The sequence below is a fragment of the Callorhinus ursinus genome, unplaced genomic scaffold (assembly GCF_003265705.2).
Source record: "Callorhinus ursinus isolate GAN/ISIS: 27379988/994484 unplaced genomic scaffold, GSC_fseal_2.0 scaffold1, whole genome shotgun sequence".
NCBI lineage: Eukaryota > Metazoa > Chordata > Mammalia > Carnivora > Otariidae > Callorhinus > Callorhinus ursinus.
Window position 1 is genome coordinate 38,597,058 of NW_027397063.1, and position 18,414 is coordinate 38,615,471.

The 18,414-nt window shown below is 39.6% G+C and overlaps 2 protein-coding genes across 4 annotated transcripts in view; one reads left to right on the forward strand and one right to left on the reverse strand.

Annotated features, from left to right (window-relative positions):
* Nucleotides 1-8,129: 8,129 nt before the first annotated feature.
* The window catches only part of CMSS1 (cms1 ribosomal small subunit homolog), a 377,448-nt gene continuing 367,163 nt past the window's right edge, over nucleotides 8,130-18,414 (forward strand). For both annotated transcript variants that reach the window (XM_073892655.1, XM_025873344.2), the window contains exon 1: nucleotides 8,130-8,326. Coding sequence is in view for 1 of the 2 variants with exons in the window: in XM_025873344.2 (XP_025729129.1) it covers nucleotides 8,263-8,326 (64 nt within the window). In the remaining variant the exon portion in view is untranslated. The remainder of the gene's footprint in view (nucleotides 8,327-18,414) is intronic.
* Nucleotides 14,052-18,414, reverse strand: part of FILIP1L (filamin A interacting protein 1 like) — a 53,250-nt gene continuing 48,887 nt past the window's right edge. For both annotated transcript variants that reach the window (XM_025873337.2, XM_073892650.1), the window contains exon 3: nucleotides 14,052-18,285. In XM_025873337.2, the coding sequence (XP_025729122.1) occupies nucleotides 18,094-18,285 (192 nt within the window). In that variant the 3' untranslated portion in view covers nucleotides 14,052-18,093. The remainder of the gene's footprint in view (nucleotides 18,286-18,414) is intronic.

Here is an 18,414-nt window from a genome sequence, read left to right on the forward strand (position 1 = left end):
TAGGTTCTCTGGTCACACAAAATAAATCCATTCTAAGAAGCCCACTACTCTGAGCGTCGTGACCATTTCTTTAATAATCTGTCATGGCAGTTCTTACGTCTCCTTCACTGTAGATTACCAACGTGTCCAAGCTTCAAGTTGTCGTTCTTACAGGGTGTTAGGATTTAATAAGAAGTTAAATCATCAGCCACTGGAGAGGGTCCCCCTATCAATAACCTCTCTTCTACCCAGCTTTACACAGTGCTAGTCCAAGACTCTCGAGATCCATTACCTTACGAATTCTTGGTTTCTGTTGATATATTAATCTGTGGCTTTTCTTAGGACTAAATAATTTTCTTGTGTACTAGAGACTATACTTTTCACTGTCTGTGCTGAGGTCTAACCATAGTTCTTAGTGAAGAACCAATGAGGGAAGGTAAGGGCTCAACATCATCTTGTGAGGCAACTAAGATAAGGTCTTGAATGGTGTCGAGGTAATGGGAGGCCTCTTTCCTTCAGCAAGGGGGAAAAGACCCTTCTCTGCATTTCCAGAAAGCTCAGGAATCCAGGGGTTCAGAGACCTCAACCACACCTGCCCAAATGTCCCCATCTCAGTCTCAGAGTCTCTCTTCTTCCCTTTTAGGACTTGACATTAGCACAGGAAACATGTCAGCCTGTGCATTCAATCTCTTTATAGCTCTGACACCCTTTGAATCAAATTCTGGGCTGAATTTAAGGTATAGTATGGCCAGGGAGCCTGCAGTCAGTTAAGCGTCTGCCTTCGGCTCAGGTCATGATCCCAGAGTTCTGGGGTTGTGCCCCGTGTCGGGCTTCCTGCTCATCAGGGAGGCTGCTTCTCCCTCTCCCTCTCCTCCTCTCCTCCACCGCCTGCTCATGCTCACTCTCGCTCTGAAAAAAAACAACAACAACAACAACAACAAAGTACAGTATGGCCTCTGGTTGCAGAAGATAAAGAGCTCTTTAAACAATGCCATGGAGAATTTCTAGCTTTCTCAGCATGTTCAGAATTGGTAAGAACCTATCATTCTCTTTCCCTAAAGCTTTTAGAATAGTTAGCAATAACCAGCCAACTCCACAATCTTTATAATTACAATTACCCCATATCTTTTAAGCTACCACACACAAGTTTCCCCCTTCAAGTTGTACCTCATCCTAATCTACCACAGATAAAGTCACTGTGTCTTAAGAATTGAGATGCTACAGTACACCAGAGGCTTTTTTGTTTTGTTTTGTTTAACCACTACCAATCATCTTTGTTGCCATCTGATCAGTGAGTAAAAAGATTCCAAAATTTTGTCTTGAGGGTCTGCTTTCTAGGGTATTTCAAATTCCAACTATGCTCTTTTAGGTTGTTTCCAAAGCAGACCCTAAGACAGACTTGGGTACAGATAGATTATGTGGGAGGTGATCTCAGGAAGCACAAGTAAGAGAGTGGGGAAAAGAGACAGGAAACACAGAAAAGACAATAAAGTGTCCATCTTGGGACACTTTAAGAAGCTGTATAAAGTGTCTATCAGAAAAAGGACAGAAAGGGTCACGTGGGTGGCTCACTTGGTTAAGCATCTGCCTTAGGCTCAAGTACATGATCTCAAGATCCTGGGACAGAGCCCCGAGTCAGGCTCTCTGCTCAGCGGGGAGTCTGCTTCTCCCTCTGTGCTTTCTCTTTCTCTCCTTCTCTCTCTCAAATAAACAAATAAATAAATAAATAAAGGGCATACATACATAAAAGAAAAAGATATAGGACAGAGAACCTGGAACAGTCATCTACTAATGTCTATTCGCCTTTGGTTCAGAGTTGCTCTTGGGAGCATTAACTTTTTTTTTTTTTTTTTATGTTGTTAGTCACCATACAGTACATCATTAGTTTTTGATGTAGTGTTCCATGATTCATTGTTTGCGTATAACACCCAGTACTCCATGCAATATGTGCCCTCTTTAATACCCATCACCAGGCTAACCCATCACCCCAATCCCCTCCCCTCTGAAACCCTCAGTTTGTTTCCGAGTCCATAGTCTCTCATGGTTCGTGTCCCCCTCCGATTTCCCCCCCTTCATTTTTCCCTTCCTTCTCCTAATGTCCTCCATGCTATTCCTTATGTTCCACAAATAAGTGAAACCATATGATAATTGACTTTCTCTGCTTGACTTATTTCACTTAGCATAGTCCCCTCCAGTTCCATCCATGTCGATGCAAATGGGTGGGTATTCATCCTTTCTGATGGCTGAGTAATATTCCATTGTATGTATGGACCACATCTTCTTTATCCATTCATCTGTTGAAGGGCATCTCGGCTCTTTCCAGTTTGGCTATTGTGGACATTGCTGCTATGAACATTGGGGTGCACGTGGCCCTTCTTTTCACAACATCTGTATCTTTGGGGTAAACTGCACCAGTAGTGCAATTGCTGGGTCATAGGGTAACTCTATTCTTAACTTTTTGAGGAACCACCACACTGTTTTCCAAAGTGGCTATACCAACTTGCATTCCCACCAAGAGTGTAAGAGGGTTCCCCTTTCTCCACATCCTCTCCAACATTTGTGGTTTCTTGCCTTGTCATTTTTTGCCATTCTAACTGGTGTAAGGTGGTATCTCAGTGTGGTTTTGATTTGAATTTCCCTGATAGCTAATAATGATGAACATTTTTTCATGTGTCTGTTAGCCATTTGTATGTCTTATTTGGAGAAGTGTCTGTTCATGTCTTCCACCCATTTTTTGACTTGATTATTTGTTTTTTGGGTGTTGAGTTTGAGAAGGTCTTTATAGATCTTGGATACCAGCCCTTTATCTGTAGTGTCATTTGCAAATATCTTCTCCCATTCCATGGGTTGCCTCTTTGTTTTGTTGACTGTTTCCTTTGCTGTGCAGAAGCTCTTTATCTTGACAAAGTCCCCAAAGTTCTTTAACTTCTTTAAACCTTGGGCTCAGCAAGCTCCCATGGTGCCAGAGAAGCAGACAGTGGGGATATTCAGGGAGGGAAGCTGTCAGCATGATGAAAATGGTCTACCACAGCTGCAAGGAAGCTCAGACATGAACCAAGGGAAGATGGAGCAGGGTTTTCACAGTATTGCTTCAAAGTCATAATGAAAGAGGGCAGTTTGAATAAAAGGACAATGTCTCTGTCCCCAGTTCCTGACACAGAACTCCTAAATTCCTTGGAATTTCCTGCATGATAGGAGTGTCTTTTCTTTAATAAAGTGCCACTTGGTGGGCTCCTGGAGGGGGCTGGTCACCAGAAAGATCAAGTCATAATTCGAAGTTTGGAACCTTCAGCCTCACTCCCCATCTTGCAGGAAGGGGAAAGGAGCTGGAGATTAAGTTAATGATGAATCATTAACTCATCATTTCACCCCCAAACTGTTCCCTCATTTTTGTTTTGCTAGTTTCCACAAAGACGATATCAGATTTTCACTTTTTAGGACTTGAAACTATTTTTTTGTCCTCTTTTCCTCACCATTTTATTTCCAAACCATTTTCACAAATTGATGGTGATGTTCCTCACTTCATTTCTTCCTTTTTTCTATACTGTTTTTTTCCTAGTCCAGTGGATGTAGGTCATTTTTGGGTCACGTATCACTTTGAGAGTTATGAAATCCATGGGCAGATGGGAAACCACCTACTGGATGGGTGACTCGAGCAAGTTACTTAATTCCCCATGCTTTAGTTTCACCATCTATAGAGTAGAGAGACTAACAGTACAAATGTGAAGCAGATGCTTTTCTTGCCCCTCAGCCTACTTTGAAACCAGTCCAGCAATGGAGGAAAGTTCTGGGCAGCTGCCAGCATTCCACCTCAAGCATGCTGAGTTATGTAACTCTGCTCTTCTGCCTCTGGGCTTTCTCCAGTGGCAGCATACCCTGGGAGTATCTGGAAATTCAAATCCCTGGGGACAACCCTTAACCAACGGTGGATGGCAGTCAGTGGATATCCTCTTCCTGAGGATAACTCCAAGGCACAGTCTACATTGTTTCTCAGAGGGTCCCTAACAGGATAAAGAGCCAGTTATATAACCAATTTAATAGTCATCCTTCCTTCCTTATCTCCCTCTCCCTGTTTTATTTCTGCCCCCCTCCCCCACACCAGATCCCATCCCAAATAAACTACTTGCATCCATGCTCTACTTTTAGGGGAACCTAAACTAAGGCAGTAAATCTATCAGTTAGGGTCCAAGCAGGAAAAAAACCGAATCCTTTAAGTTGTACAATTGAAAAAAAAAATTGGTAAAGGGAGTATTTATGCAGATGAGGTAGGGTTAGGAAAACAAAAGATGGTATAAAACCCAAGGCCTGGTAACGTTGGAGAGCCGTTACTACCCTTAAGTCTGAGGGAGCCTTGGCCTCCAGTGGTGGGATGAGGGCAAGGACTAGTGTAAAGCAAGCAGGTACATCCAGCAGAACATTTAGGAGGCACTCGTTCTCAGGTTCATCCAAGAGCCAGCCTGAGAGAGTGCCTCTTCAAATTCTGTATCCTAGGCCCCTGCTTGTGGCACCCTAGTCCCAGCCCCGAAAAGAGAACAACATAAGGAGTTATTTTTCTCTCATCCTTTGATTTCTTACTGATGCCTCCAATTTGCTGAACCCAAATCTGAAATCAGAGCTTAGGGGAGATTTACATCAGCCTCCTAGGTGACAGAAGGGTAGAGAATGGTAAATGGAAAATATCTGATCCAGTGTAGTAGCTCATGGAGCTATGACAACTAGATGAATTAAGACATAAAGTGCTTAGAAAGGTACCTGAATCATGCTGTTGTTGTTACTGTTATTATTATTGCCCACATGATGCAAAAGTTTAAGTATATCATCAGGGGTTCATGGACTCCCTAAGGTACATATATAGACTGGGTTTAAGGACAAAGAACCCGTGCCTTCATTAAACTCTTTTCATTGTATGGTGAGCCTTCACAAAGCAGCCTTTAAACTTTTTTTTAACCCCTTCTAATCCAGTCTTCCCCAGCCTTTTTACATCATGGCACCCATAGAAAATAGCAATATTTGTTCAACACTGGATTGAAGAGATGAGGCTACCTTCAACCTGAAGCAACTGGCCCAGGGGCTCTGCCTGTCTCTAAGACTGAGGGAATCAGTATCTTAACATACCCATGCCAGGTGGAAAGTTCTGCTCAAATTTATTATCTACCCTGCATGCTGACACCAATTTAGCTTTCCTAAAACAGTAGTTCCATCACATCCTTTGCATCTAATGAACCTAATATCTGGAATTCTTGGTTGGATAGTCAAGATTAAGGCATGGAGTTGGAAGAGAACCCAAGAATCATCTAATTTCTTCCCTTTATGAGCAAAGTGAAACCCAGCAAGGTTAAATGACATGTCCAAAAAAACATGCCAATCAATATCCATTGACAAGGTCGTTCAAGTACCACCTCCTTCATGAAGGCTTCTCAGTGCACCCTGCTGGGAAGTGAATTCGTCCTCTTGTAAACTCGTAATACTCATTTAGATATCATACAGAAAGAGGAAGAAGATAAAGATCTTTTTCAACCTGAGCTTCTCCATGTTAGGTGAAGTGATCAAATACTGGGGTACAGAATTTTACAACAGACTAGTTTCTAAAGTAGGATGCCAATTCACTGATTAATAGAACAGTTAAATGGATGTACAACTTAGGTTGGCTAGTCAATATAATCTAGGGTCAATAAGCTTTTTTCTGTAAAGGACCAGGTATAAATACATTAGGGACACAGTCTCTGTTGCATGTTTCTTTTTCCTTCCTTCCTTCCTTCCTTCCTTCCTTCCTTCCTTCCTTCCTTCCTCTCTGGTTGTTGGTGTGTTTTATTTTGTTGTTGTTGTTCAGCAATGCATTGGAAGTGTAAAAACTATCCTCACTTACTGGGACAAAATAGGTGATAGGTTGCATTTGGCTGGGGGCCTTAGTTGCTGACTTTTTATATCTGTCGCCAGAAAGGAAGCTGACTTGGGAAACAAACTTATCAGGTTGCTTAGTAAGTAAAACAATCAGAGTAAAGGAATTTCAAATTCAGTTAGGCAATCTATACATTGTCAGTGTCTACGTGTGCCAGGTACTGTTCGTGGTCCTAGGGCCACAGGGCTACAGTGGTGAAATAGGAAAGATGCAATTCTAATCCCCAAGGAGGTGCTTAGGGAGTGGGTGTGTGATAAGAGATGACTAAAGCATTTAAGAGAGTGACATAATGATTCTGACTACTTTCTGTGTGGAAGCAAGACTGAGGTGGGACAAGAGGAAACGCAAGAGAAAAGCAGGTTAGAAGACTATTACAGTGGCTCAGAAGAGAGATGATTACCTTACACCAAGGTTGTAGTGGTGCAAGTGATGAGAAGACTGGTTAAATGGTTAGATTTGGGATATATTTTGAAGATAGATCCCTCCAAACTTACCAGTGAATCAGATGACAATGCAACCAGGAGGTGCTGCCACTTACTGAAGTGGAAGAGGTTAGAAGGTAAAAGGGGTTGGGATCCAGGGCATAAGAGGAAGACTGATCCTGGGATAAGATCAGGGACAGTGGGAAAGTGAACTCACATGGGAAAGGCAGCAGAACTGTCTGGAAGCTTTGAGTGTCATTTGAGATGTTGGGTCAGTCATTGGAATTCTTAGTGAGTTCTTAAATAGCACCCAATTTAACTCTACTGAAAATGTCTTTTTCCTATAAGTGGATTTTTCCCTTATCTTTTAAATTATGTAAATAAATATTATTAAATACCACAAAATATTTGTAATATATCTATAAATTATAAAGCATAAGAATTTAATGCACATCTACGAACTCTCCACTCTACCTAAATTGGACATTTGCCAATAACTTACATTTACCTTTGTGCTTCTTAATCCCATTTCCTGGTTACTCCATATCCTAAATTTTGTGCTTACCACTCTCTTTCTTTAAAATCACATATGTACTTTTTGATCTAAACAACTTTTGGTTTTCCCTGTATTTGAACTTTTTAAAATGGCATCTGGCATTTTTAAACTCAGCATTATGTTTCCAAAATATATCCACGTAATTACATGTGTTGATTCATTTCCCATGCTTAACTGTATGGCTATACTATAATGTAGCTATCCATTTTCCTATAGAAACACATTTCGGTTTTTCCACTTTTTGCTATTACTGACAATGCTGCTGTGAATATTCTATAGTATCCAAGAGTTTCTCAAGTGTGTATAGTTAGGAGTGGAAATTGCTGGATCATAAGGTGTGTAGGTTTGTTGCAAAGTGTGCCAAATTGCTTTTCCCAGTGGTTATTACCAATTTACATTCACACCAGTAAGGTGAAGGAATTCCCATTGATGCATGTACTCTCTCGAATTTGGTAATGTCAGACTTCCTTAATTTTGTCAATTTACTGCATGAAAGCTAGTAGGAGACAGAACATTTCATATGTTTATTGGTCATGACACTTCCTCTTCCATACTAGTATTTCTTATTTAATTTTTCTTCCCAATAACCTATCAATCCTACCTCTGCCACTTCACGTTGGAGGTAAGACAAGAAGTACTGTAGGTCTTTTACCTGTAGTTAAGCAACAACTGACTCGCTTCTCGTTTCACAAAATGCGGTAGAAAACACAGTGGAGAAGGATGTAAAGGAGACCGACTACTCTCAACTCCCCGGACCACTAGAGTCCTTTCGTGGGCGAGCACTCCCGGACCATCAACATTTTTCTCAACCCATACCATATAAAAAGAGCAGTACACAATCTACAGCAAAGTTCAACATTCATGGTCATGAATTCTTGCGCACGTTTCCCCAAAGCAAACTAGACACACAGGCGCCCCAACACAGACACACAAACGAAAACACACCCACGTGCTCTGGTCTTCTCCCGCGGCACACGTCCTTTGAAACCGAACAGAGAAAAATTGTCTTAGCGTCCTGTTTCACACTTTCGTCAACAGCTTTTTGGCCAAAAAATAAATAAATAAATAAATAAACAAAAAGCTTTGAAAGAAGTTATTTAAAAAGATAATAATCCTTTGGAGGGAGTTGCTTTTACTTGCCTTTTTGCTTTTGTGAGGATTTATTTTGAGTTACTGGACAGAGCTTCTCATCAGCACTTGTATGGAAACTGCGACGTGATGGGCGCAGTGGCTGGGGAGGCGGGGCGGAGGTGTGACGTCATCGCCGCGGGGCGGAGGCGACGGTGTCTGAGGAAAGGCACCGCGTGCGGGCTGCCAACGCTGGCCTCCCGGCTTGGGGGAAGCGAGAATACCTGCCCCTGTCCGCTTTCCTTTGGTGGTCCGCTCACAGCTAGTCCCGCCTGGAGATGGCTGACGATCTTGGAGACGAGTGGTGGGAGAACCAACCTGCAGGAGCAGACGGCAGCCCAGGTACGCACTCTGCCTGCCCCCCCCCCATCACTCCTTCGATGAGCCTCAGCCCGCGCCAGCCTCTGGCGGTCACGGCGTCTGGCCCCGCGGTGGTGTGCCCAGCTGTGGGAGCGCGCGAGCATCGCGGATGAAGTGGTGCGAGAGCCTTATTACTAGGGGAAGCAGTGTGACTTTAACTCAGCTCTGCGCCTGTCAGGAAGGACCCTTTTCCCAAGCTTTTCCTTTTACACATTTCCTTTTACATATTTCTTAATAGATAAGAGACTTTTCGTGAACTCAGGGAGTTTGGGCTTAGTGGTTAAGGGTAACTCCTGGATTAGATTCAGAATGCTTCTGTTCAAATCGAGACTCTGGCCCCTCTAATACTGTTTCGGCTCCTTTTCCCCATCTGTAAATTAAGGATAATAATGCCAATTTCATAAGATTGTGACGAAGATTAAATAAACATAGTACAAATGATGCACTTTAGCACAGTGCTTGGCACATAAGATGTGCGAGGTAAATATAAGCTATGGTTTTTCTTGATATCATCATCATCGTGTTATTTGGACTATTAAAGCCTGAAGGAGGTTTAGATAGGGATCATCCTTTTGAATTTAACCATTTTATAAGATCTAAAGATATCAAGTAACTTGACAGGTTCACATAGCTAGTTGGTGTCAGAAATAAGACTAGAATTTAGTTAACACAATTCAAACAACTTAATATGCTACGTGTACCCACTGCCAATACAGTGGCTATTTTATCCATAAGTAGATAGCCTTAAGTAACTCCTCACCACAGGCTGACTTTGAACCTTTCAAGTTCCATGAAGCTTAATATACAGCTATATGTTGTAATCGTTCTTCAAAGTCTACCAGATTCTAAGATTATTTTAGGACAAAACCAAAGTCTGATCCATATCATATAGTCCACCAGGCACTGCACATGATTGACACTTGATACATACTTGCTGCAAACATTAATTTTGAAATATGTGTTGTGAAGTATCCATTAAAGCTGCAAAAAGCTACAGCATTGTTTCCTGAAGGAGTAGCCTTCCAGTACAAACTGAGTAGATGTCATTTTTAAAAAGGTAGCCAGTGTAATACTTCCGCCATTAAACTTCCTGACTCTGTTGCTACTTTGTTTCAAGGAAATATCTCTTGCAGGCTGTAGCGTTCCACATTTACTTTAATAACCCTTTCCCGCCCCCCTCAACTCAGGTGTTTAAAGCTATTATTTTATTTTATTTATTTATTTTTTTATGGTGTGATTTAAGTATAGAAGTCATTTAAGAAATAATTGAATTCCTTTGGAATGGTAAAGGGGATCCTATTTCTTGATTCTAGCCCTGCCTTTTGCCTGTTACCAGCCATATGTCTCTCAAGTTAGTCGCCCTTTAGAAGGAAAGAAATTAATGTGTATTGAGTGTCTATTATGTGTCAGATATTTTCATAAACACAAATTCATTTAATCTTCATAACATGTTTAAAAGATAAGTATTACTTTCATTTTTATAGATGAGAAACAGAAAAGTTCAGTAATGTTCTTAGAAACACACAGCAAGGAAGAGATCTGGGAAGAGGTTACACAAGTGTGCCTGAGTTTCAAAGTCATACTTCATCCAGTATTACAGTGTGGCTTTACTGGGCCTCAGTATCATGATCTGTAAAATGAGGGGTCCTTAGAGATCATCTTTTTAAGGGTTTTAACTAACCAACAGTTCTAAACATTGGATCTATAGCCTCCTTCATGTAAGTTACCAGGATTCCCATCCAAGATAGTATATTAGAGTCACCCTCCTTCTTAGATTCCTTCGAGGTCTAGGATTAACATTTGAAAATTGCTGACTTTAAATGTATCAGGGGCATTTGCTTTGTTAACTGCTTTTAAGTATAGTGAGCATATAAGCTTCCTTGAGATATGCTTGATTATTTGTCGGTGATTTGCCTAAATAATCTGTATGGTATTTCCAATTCAGAAGAAATCGCGACTGAACCAATTCAGATTTCCTGATTCTACCTATGTTAATGGGGGAAAGATCAGCCTAAAATGTGTGAACTGTATTTTGTTTTGAGGGTCATAGGAAAAATAGTGCCTTAAGTCAGAGAAAGGAAATAGTTGTAATGATGCCTTTATTTCTGTTGTGTACTATGCTACTTGCTTATAAAAGTAAACATCTTTCCTTACCATCTGCTTTCCATTCATACTTATGGTAGCAAAAAGCATTTAGCCATTTATTCAACAATCTACATCTACAACAAAGGCTCAACATTCATGGTCATGAATTCTTATGCGTGTTTTCTAAAAGCAAATTATACAAACATACAGATTCCCAAACACTGGTACACACTATGTAAAACATCTGTCTAACATATCCAGTTATCTACTTATTGTCTAAGGAAATGTAGTTTTTGCTTGTCTCATGTCTTAGATGTGGTAAGTAACTCAGAGACTCTTACTAAAGCTCTTGATCTACATATGACCCTTTTTTGCATACGTCTTATGGCTATTCAGGACTTACACTCTTGTACTAGAATCCTGCATTGTACTGGAGCCCAACATGGGACCTGGCACCTGGTGTTTGGGAGATATTAGCTGAATAAATGCATGCATGCATGCTAGATGCTACGGAGTTCTTGGTGATCATGTATGTAGATAGACATATAATTTCTCACCCAATTAAATACTTTTAAGAATGAAAGGCCATACTGTTAGAGTTTTTCTGGGACTGTTCTAGTCTACCTGGGATGTCAACCTATTGGCGTCACTGTTGGTGATTGGAGTCATGGTCCAGGATAAGACAACTGAGAGTTGTGTCTGCTGAAGAGTGTGCAGCCAGTGTGCTCAGGTAACAGAGCCTAGGAGTCATTTAATGCCATCTGACATTTCATTTTACTTATTTCCTTATTCCCTGCTTACCTTAAGAAATTATTTGAAGTGACTTATAGTAAACAATACATGCATTAGAATCGTAATTGCAAAACCTTAATGCTAAAGTGAATAGATACAATGCCTGAGGTTTCATGTAGTTGACCAAACTGGGCACTTTCTCAGTATGTTGCTTGAAAACTGAGAATGTCATTCCCAGCAGGGATTTTGTTACTTATAGAGCAGAGCCATGAGTTTTTGCAGTTTGAGTTGGTCACATGATCATTCACTTACTGAAGAGAATATTGATTGTTTTCCCTTTTTATTCCAATAATATGCCTATTAAGTTACCAAGTCAAGTGTCCAGCAGGTAGCAGGGCATATGAATCTGGAGCTTCAGGGTTGGGTCAAGGCTAGAGATAAGAGATTTAGGAATGACTGGCACATGTATAGCTTACTTTTTTTAAAAAAAATATTTATTTATTTAGAGAGAGAGTGAGCAAGGGAGAGAGAGAGAATTTCAAGCAGAGTCCCCATGAACGCGGATCCTGGCAAGTCTTGCTCTCATGACTCTGAGATCATGACCTGATCCGAAATCAAGAGTCAGACACTCAACCGACTGAGCCACCCAGGCACCCCTACAGCTTACTTTTAAAGAGGATGTTTTAGCAATATGCCAAATTCTCAGCCTTTTTTTTTTGAGGAGGGTTTTTCATATGCTTCCCTAGCTTATTCTGAATCTTTGATTTCATCTCTTACCAAGCATCTAACTAGAAAAATGAAGTGTGAACACACTTCTATGTACAGTATAGAGAGACAGTAGATAATAATACTAACTTGCATTTGTTGAGTGGTGGTTATGTGCCAGATACTATTTTGATTGCTTTATGTGTACTAGCTCATTTAATTTTCACAAGTACACTGTGACGTAGTTACTATTATCCCCATTTTACAGATGAGGAAATTGAGGCAGTACCAAGTGGTTAAGTGATTTGCCCAATGTTATTTAGTAGGTAAGTGGGGAGGCTGTGATTCATAGGCAGGCAATCTGAAACCAGTCTGTGCACGTAAATTTCTCAAAGATAATTGTTCTGATTATCAATGGTAAGAATCTCATCTCTAAAATAACAATCCTTTATCAATTAAAAGAGGCTCATAGTTTATATACCCTTTTGTTTATATACATCATTGTTGTCAAATTGTGTCTATTAACTCTTAACTCTCCTAAAGTTTACTCTTCTAGAGAACACTGATTACTCAGAGATACAAATAAGCAGGTATCATTGGGCTTTGAGAACAGTCTTCGCCAGGAAGTCAAACTTGATCCTAGAGCTCAAGACTCACACACCTGTCTTCTTGAAGTCCGCTTATTGACTAGGAATGTCAATGCAAATGAAAGCCAACACTTACCCAAACAAAGGCCCTTCTGTTTGATCTATTAAGTCTTGTCTTCAGCTCTAAGTCATCCTGAATACTTTTTTTCCATTTTTCTCCTCTGTTAACTCCATCAAAGTACATGTTATCATCCTCAGTTGCCTTAACCACTGCAGTAAACTCCTAACAGAGCTCCCAGTTTCTGTCTTATCCCTATTTGGACTGTTCTTCGATTAGCAGCCTGAGTGATCAGATCTCATTTCTGCCTAAACCCTCCAGTGGCTTCCGTCTGACACGTATAATACAACCCAGGTTACTTATCAGGACTGATATCTGCCACATATTCTACTACTTACTCCCCTGTAATTTATGCTTTTCCACTCACACTAGCCTTTATTTTGTGCCTCAGTAGGCCAAGTTCATTCTGTCTTAGCCCTTTGCAATAGGTGTTCCTTTTTCTTTCTGGGCTCTCCTGTATTTCAAATGGCTAGCCTTTTCTTAGAACATTAAGACCACAGTTCAGACATCACCAAAAGAGAAGCATTTCCTGGTCAGCCAGTCTCAAGTAGCCATCTAGTTGCTCTATTACAGTATCATATTATGGTAATTCTCAGCAGAGCACTTATCACCAACTATTATTTGCCTTGTTAAATTATTACATTTGCTAATAGATTACATTTCCTTGTTAAATTATTACATTCTGGTAGCATCCCCCACACTAGAATGTCAGCTCCATGTGAGCAGGGATTTGTTTATCTAGTTCTTTGCTGTATACTCAGTGCGCAGAGTAGTATCTGGGTCCTTGGAAGGCACTCATTAAGAATTTGTTCATTAAGTAATTGATTGTTAATGTTTCATAGCCACATCTTGAAGACCTCAACATAGGAGTTCCACATCTAAAATTTAGTTCACTGGAAGAATTGTCAAAATCTTGCTTAGGCTTTTGACAGATTTGACAGGTGCTGCATCTCTCTTTCTGAAAATACATAGAAAATCCTTGTTGTATAACTGTGTCTACTAACCTTATTCTAACCATATTTGAATTTAGTTTTATAAATTTTCTTTTGAAAGGGGAAAACAGACTTTTGCTTTATGATGAGCTGATATTTCCTAATGGTGACAGCTTTTGTTACCTAGAATCAATGTGATTGTTCATTTTGTTTGAGATTGCTGAAATGAGCATTTAAAATTTGTGTTGTTGTTGTATTATCATTTCGTAACATTTCCTTCAAATCACGTTGCTTTATCTATACTGAATACCTCCTAGAAATGATGAAGTAGAGGAATACCTTGGATCTTTTAAACCTGAATAATTCAAGTGTTTGGTTTCTTCCCCTCTTCTCACATCAAAGTTAGGCCTTTACAGTATTAATTTTACCTATAAGGCAGCATGCCTAGTAGACGTAAAGTAGTAGTAAAACATTGCCTCTGCATATAGAATTCAGGCTTGGAATATTTGTAGTGCATTTTGATAACAAACAACAGAGAATCAACTTCAAAATGATTTATTGAACTCTCATGCTTGGCCCTATTTTAGACACTGGGGTGGAATTAGAGGATAAAACATACGCTTACATTGTGGAATTTATACATCAATGTGGTTCAACCAAAATGCAAGTAATGTGACTTTAACAGATGTTCGAGGGCGGAAAACAGGGGCAGGAAAAATCTTAAAGGGGAGAGCTGGAGGGGAGGGCCTGCCGCGCCAGCGGTCGGTACTCGGAGCTTGCAGACTGCGACAGACCCACAGAGAAACGGCATGGGCCACTTTTACTTTATTGTATACAATTTCAGTAATTCTTACAAGTGACTAAACAAGTGGTTCTTGACAACAATTGTGTTTAAAGGTACAGATCTATACATCTTTCTCCAACTACATGCACAGTAGTTCTGTGGTCATTTTGCTAAATGTCTATGAATCTCTTGAAAAATACCAGGAGTTTGGAAGGCCTAGAAATACTTCCGTTTCCCCTCTCAGATTCAACAGCAACATTGTTTTGTGGCACAAATCCTTTGACCTGTTCTTACCTGATGTTCTTTAGTTGAACACTTTAGTGCATTCATAGAATTATACATTTTACTAAATGTGTCACAAACAGCTTGAAAGATAGTTTCCCTGTTTTCATCGGCTTTCAAAAAATTCTTAGTTCTTAAATTACTAGTTTTTTTTTTAATTAGTTGATTAAGCTCTTAAGCTCTTGTTTCTGAGTTCTTGCTAGTCTAATTCACACTAGGCCAGAGATCAGAAACTTTCTTTGTAAAAAGCCAGGTAGTAAATATTTTAGGCTTTGCTGTCTAGTCACTGTCACTAGTCAACTCTGCCATTGTGGCATAAAAGCAAGCATCCATAATAAATATGTAAACAAATGAGTGTGGTTATGTTCCAATAAAACTTTATCTATGGACAATGAAAATTGAATTTCATGTAATTTTCACATTTTGTAAAATATTCATCATCTGATTTTTTTTCTACTATTTAAAAATGTAAATACTGTTCTTAACTTGCAGGATATACAGAAACAAACAGTGGACTGAATTTGATCTGTGGGCTGCAGTTTGCATACCCCTGCCCCAGATTCAGTGTCAGAACCTGAGTTGTATGTCACATGTCCCCTAGAACAGGGATTTGAAACATATCCCAGAGAGAATTGCATTTTACATCAAATACGCCATTACTTAGTCCATCATTATCAGTCATATATTAGATCAGTCACATTTCTGTTAAAAATCAGATACTTTATTCAAGTAGTTAAAAGGAGATTAGTTCAGAAATCACTGAAGCTAAATAAATGAGGGGTTGAAGAAACTCTCCAGCAGAAAAATATCAGGTTATTAAAATTCTTGTTACAAATTGGATTTGTTTTTATTCACTTGGATTTTTATCTGCTTTCTTTTAAAAACTTAGTAAAGTAACTCCAGAATTAGGATAGCTTCTTTTATTTTTACTGTTTTTCAGAGGGGCCACATTTCTGCAGAAATAGGGTTATTCTCAGGAAACGGGATTCTTTATGTTTCAGTTGTGTTATAGATCAAACACCATTGTGTTAAACTCCAAATAGTATTCCCAGTTCTAAGCTACTTATGCATTTTTATTGTGTTACATATTGCTTTAAAATAAGCATGGTTTTTGGTTGGTAATCCTCTCGTTAAAATAGACTTTGTTATTTTAAAGATTTTTGTCTTATTGGGATTAGAACTGTTACCATTTAAATATGGGTTTCTGCTGCTTGCCATAGAAGTTGCTATTTTCCGACTCTTTTTTAGTACTTTGTATCTTGTACCTTGTCCTTCTTTTTTTGCTTTCTCCTGAACTTATGCCAGCTTGGCATGAAAATGTACTTTAAGAAGTCTCCTAACCTAGGAGAAAACAATTAAAAAATGTCCAACATACAATATATTTTGTGCTCTTCAAGGTAAAAATGTTCCCCGTGTCTTTTGTTTTTCTGGAAGTATTTCATGCTTATTTTTCCTGTTTTATGCTTCTTTTCAGTCTGTTTGGTTTCCACTTTGGGAGGTCCAGTGTTTTTTCTTTCCATTAGCATAATTATCAGTCTTGAATGTCAGTCACCTGGCATAACTGCTTTTCCTCACTCTATCAAATACCACTGCCATCTCTTAGCAATTTTCTCACTTAAACGTCTTGACTGAATGGTCCTTCTCTCCATCATTCACTCATTCTCTGTTCATTTAACATTACCTGCATATTGCAGGCACAACACTAAGCACCCTACACATGTTCCCACTGTACCATTCACCTGTTACTACCCTGCACTTCCTTCTGAACTGTTTCTCTTGTATGTTTGTGTTAGAACTTCGTCACCTTTTTTTGTAGTTCACTTCCTCCCGCTACTTCTCCTACTGCTTTTCAACTTAGACTTTTCCATTTCAGGCTTTTAATTCACATGACCTCCCCTGTCTTCTTCCTCTGCCACTTCCCTGTTGGGACTTCTGCACGTCATCCCTCTCTGGCTGCATTGTTCATTGCTACCCAGAATTCCAGCTCCTTTTCCTCCTCCTTGAAATTGGAGTGAGTTCAGGGGTATTTGTACAGTGACATGAGCAATTGAAGCAGGCTTGGCTGGATGAGTGTGGAGAATGGCAGTTCCTTTGCTCCTCCTTTGCTGGCTCCATCCCAGGATAGCTGGCTAAAGCACTGTCCTTCCAGGATTTCTTCCCGGATCATGTCTCCTGTTCTTGGTGCAGGATCACAGAGAACCTTGCATCATGCTCTTCACAGAATTTTTTTCTTTCTCACTGAAGCTTTGTATAATATAACTGTGTCTCATGTCAGAAATGCCTTGTCTTATAACATTGTGTTGCTCTGTCCACACTGAATTACAAACATACCTTTCTCTTAACTCAATGAGAGAGTTTTAAGTGTGATGAAAAGAATTACTTTAGCTAACTACTGCCAGAGGCCTGAGTCCCACCTTGTAGATGACTGGTTGAATTCAGTCATGGGTTATCAGAACTGGAAGGAATCTGAAGAATTATTCAGTTCTCCTGTTTTATATATGAGAAACTCAAGGCTCGGAATGAATGCCAAGCTCATTGTCAAATGAGTAAAAAGCTAGGATTGGAATTTGAGTCTTTTGCTGAATCAACTGTGTTTTTCTGTAACACTGATTCATTGAAGTGATGTAATTAAAGAATGTCTGATGAGACAATAAATTTTTGTCTTTTTTTTTTTTTTAAACACCTGGGACAGTGATTCTTATCTCCCTAGAAGATCTCAGGATTAATGACCTTTGACTCTTAAATGTCCTGATGACTTTAGAAAGCAAAAATACCCATCTAAAATGGTTTTCATAATAAGCCTAGCAATATGATTCCATGGCCTGGCATATATAGGAGGGGTAACTTACTAGAAGAAGTGAGACAGAAGACTAAGTGCCAGCAGTCAAGTGTGCATATTACACCAGTGATTATCAGGTCCGTCACACAAAGGATGTGTTCACCCATCACTCATTTTTGTTGTTCTTTCTTCCATGTACTAAGAATTACCACTTTTTTTTTTCTTATCCTGGTGTAAAGAAATCATAGTTTTAGACCTTAAGTTATGATTTAAGTTGTCCTGCCATTTTAATGGAAATAATCTGATTTTCTGGAAGGAGATTAGGAATTCTTGCTAGCATATCTTCTTAGCAAAATATGATTCAATAAAGTTCTGTGAAATGAAAGGGTTACTTCCGAGTTCACCAGAAAACTTTTGAGCTGTTCTCATGAATTCAGTCCTATCCCATGCTAATGATAGATGGTCCAGCTTTGGGCTGGATTGTAAGTAGAATGAGGAATTGGAAGGATTTGGCCTGTTTGTATGTATATGCCTATACACACATATAGGTAAAATAAATGTAGATGTGTTGCTCTTTCAGGATGCTATTCACCAGGTCCAGCAACCTGTGAATGAACTATTTGTCATTTTGCTGCTTTGCCATTTCTTAGAGACATGACCTTTCCTCTTTGGTCTTCATACTGGTAATTTTAGCTTTCCAGATGTTTCTGTAGGTGGATGTATCCAGATAGTGCATTGGCATGACTTACCTTTTCCCTCCCATGTGGAGAAAAGTGTTAGAGGTGACAGTCTTTATGATGTGTAGCTTCCCACAGCCAGTGTAGTGACTGGGCTTATCCATAGGCCCTGTGGGAGCTTTAGGGAAAAGCTTAGTGTTGCCTGTAGATTTTGGTTTAGGGATCCGTGTTGGGATTCTCTGCTTGCATACCTCCTTGATCTTGAATTAAACAGAAGAACAAAAGGTAGTTAATGGTACAGTTGCTGGAGAAGCAAACATTGTTCAGCTTGGAGGATTTGGCTTCTTTGGAAGCACTAGGTTCTGGGGATACATCAGATATAAAGACTT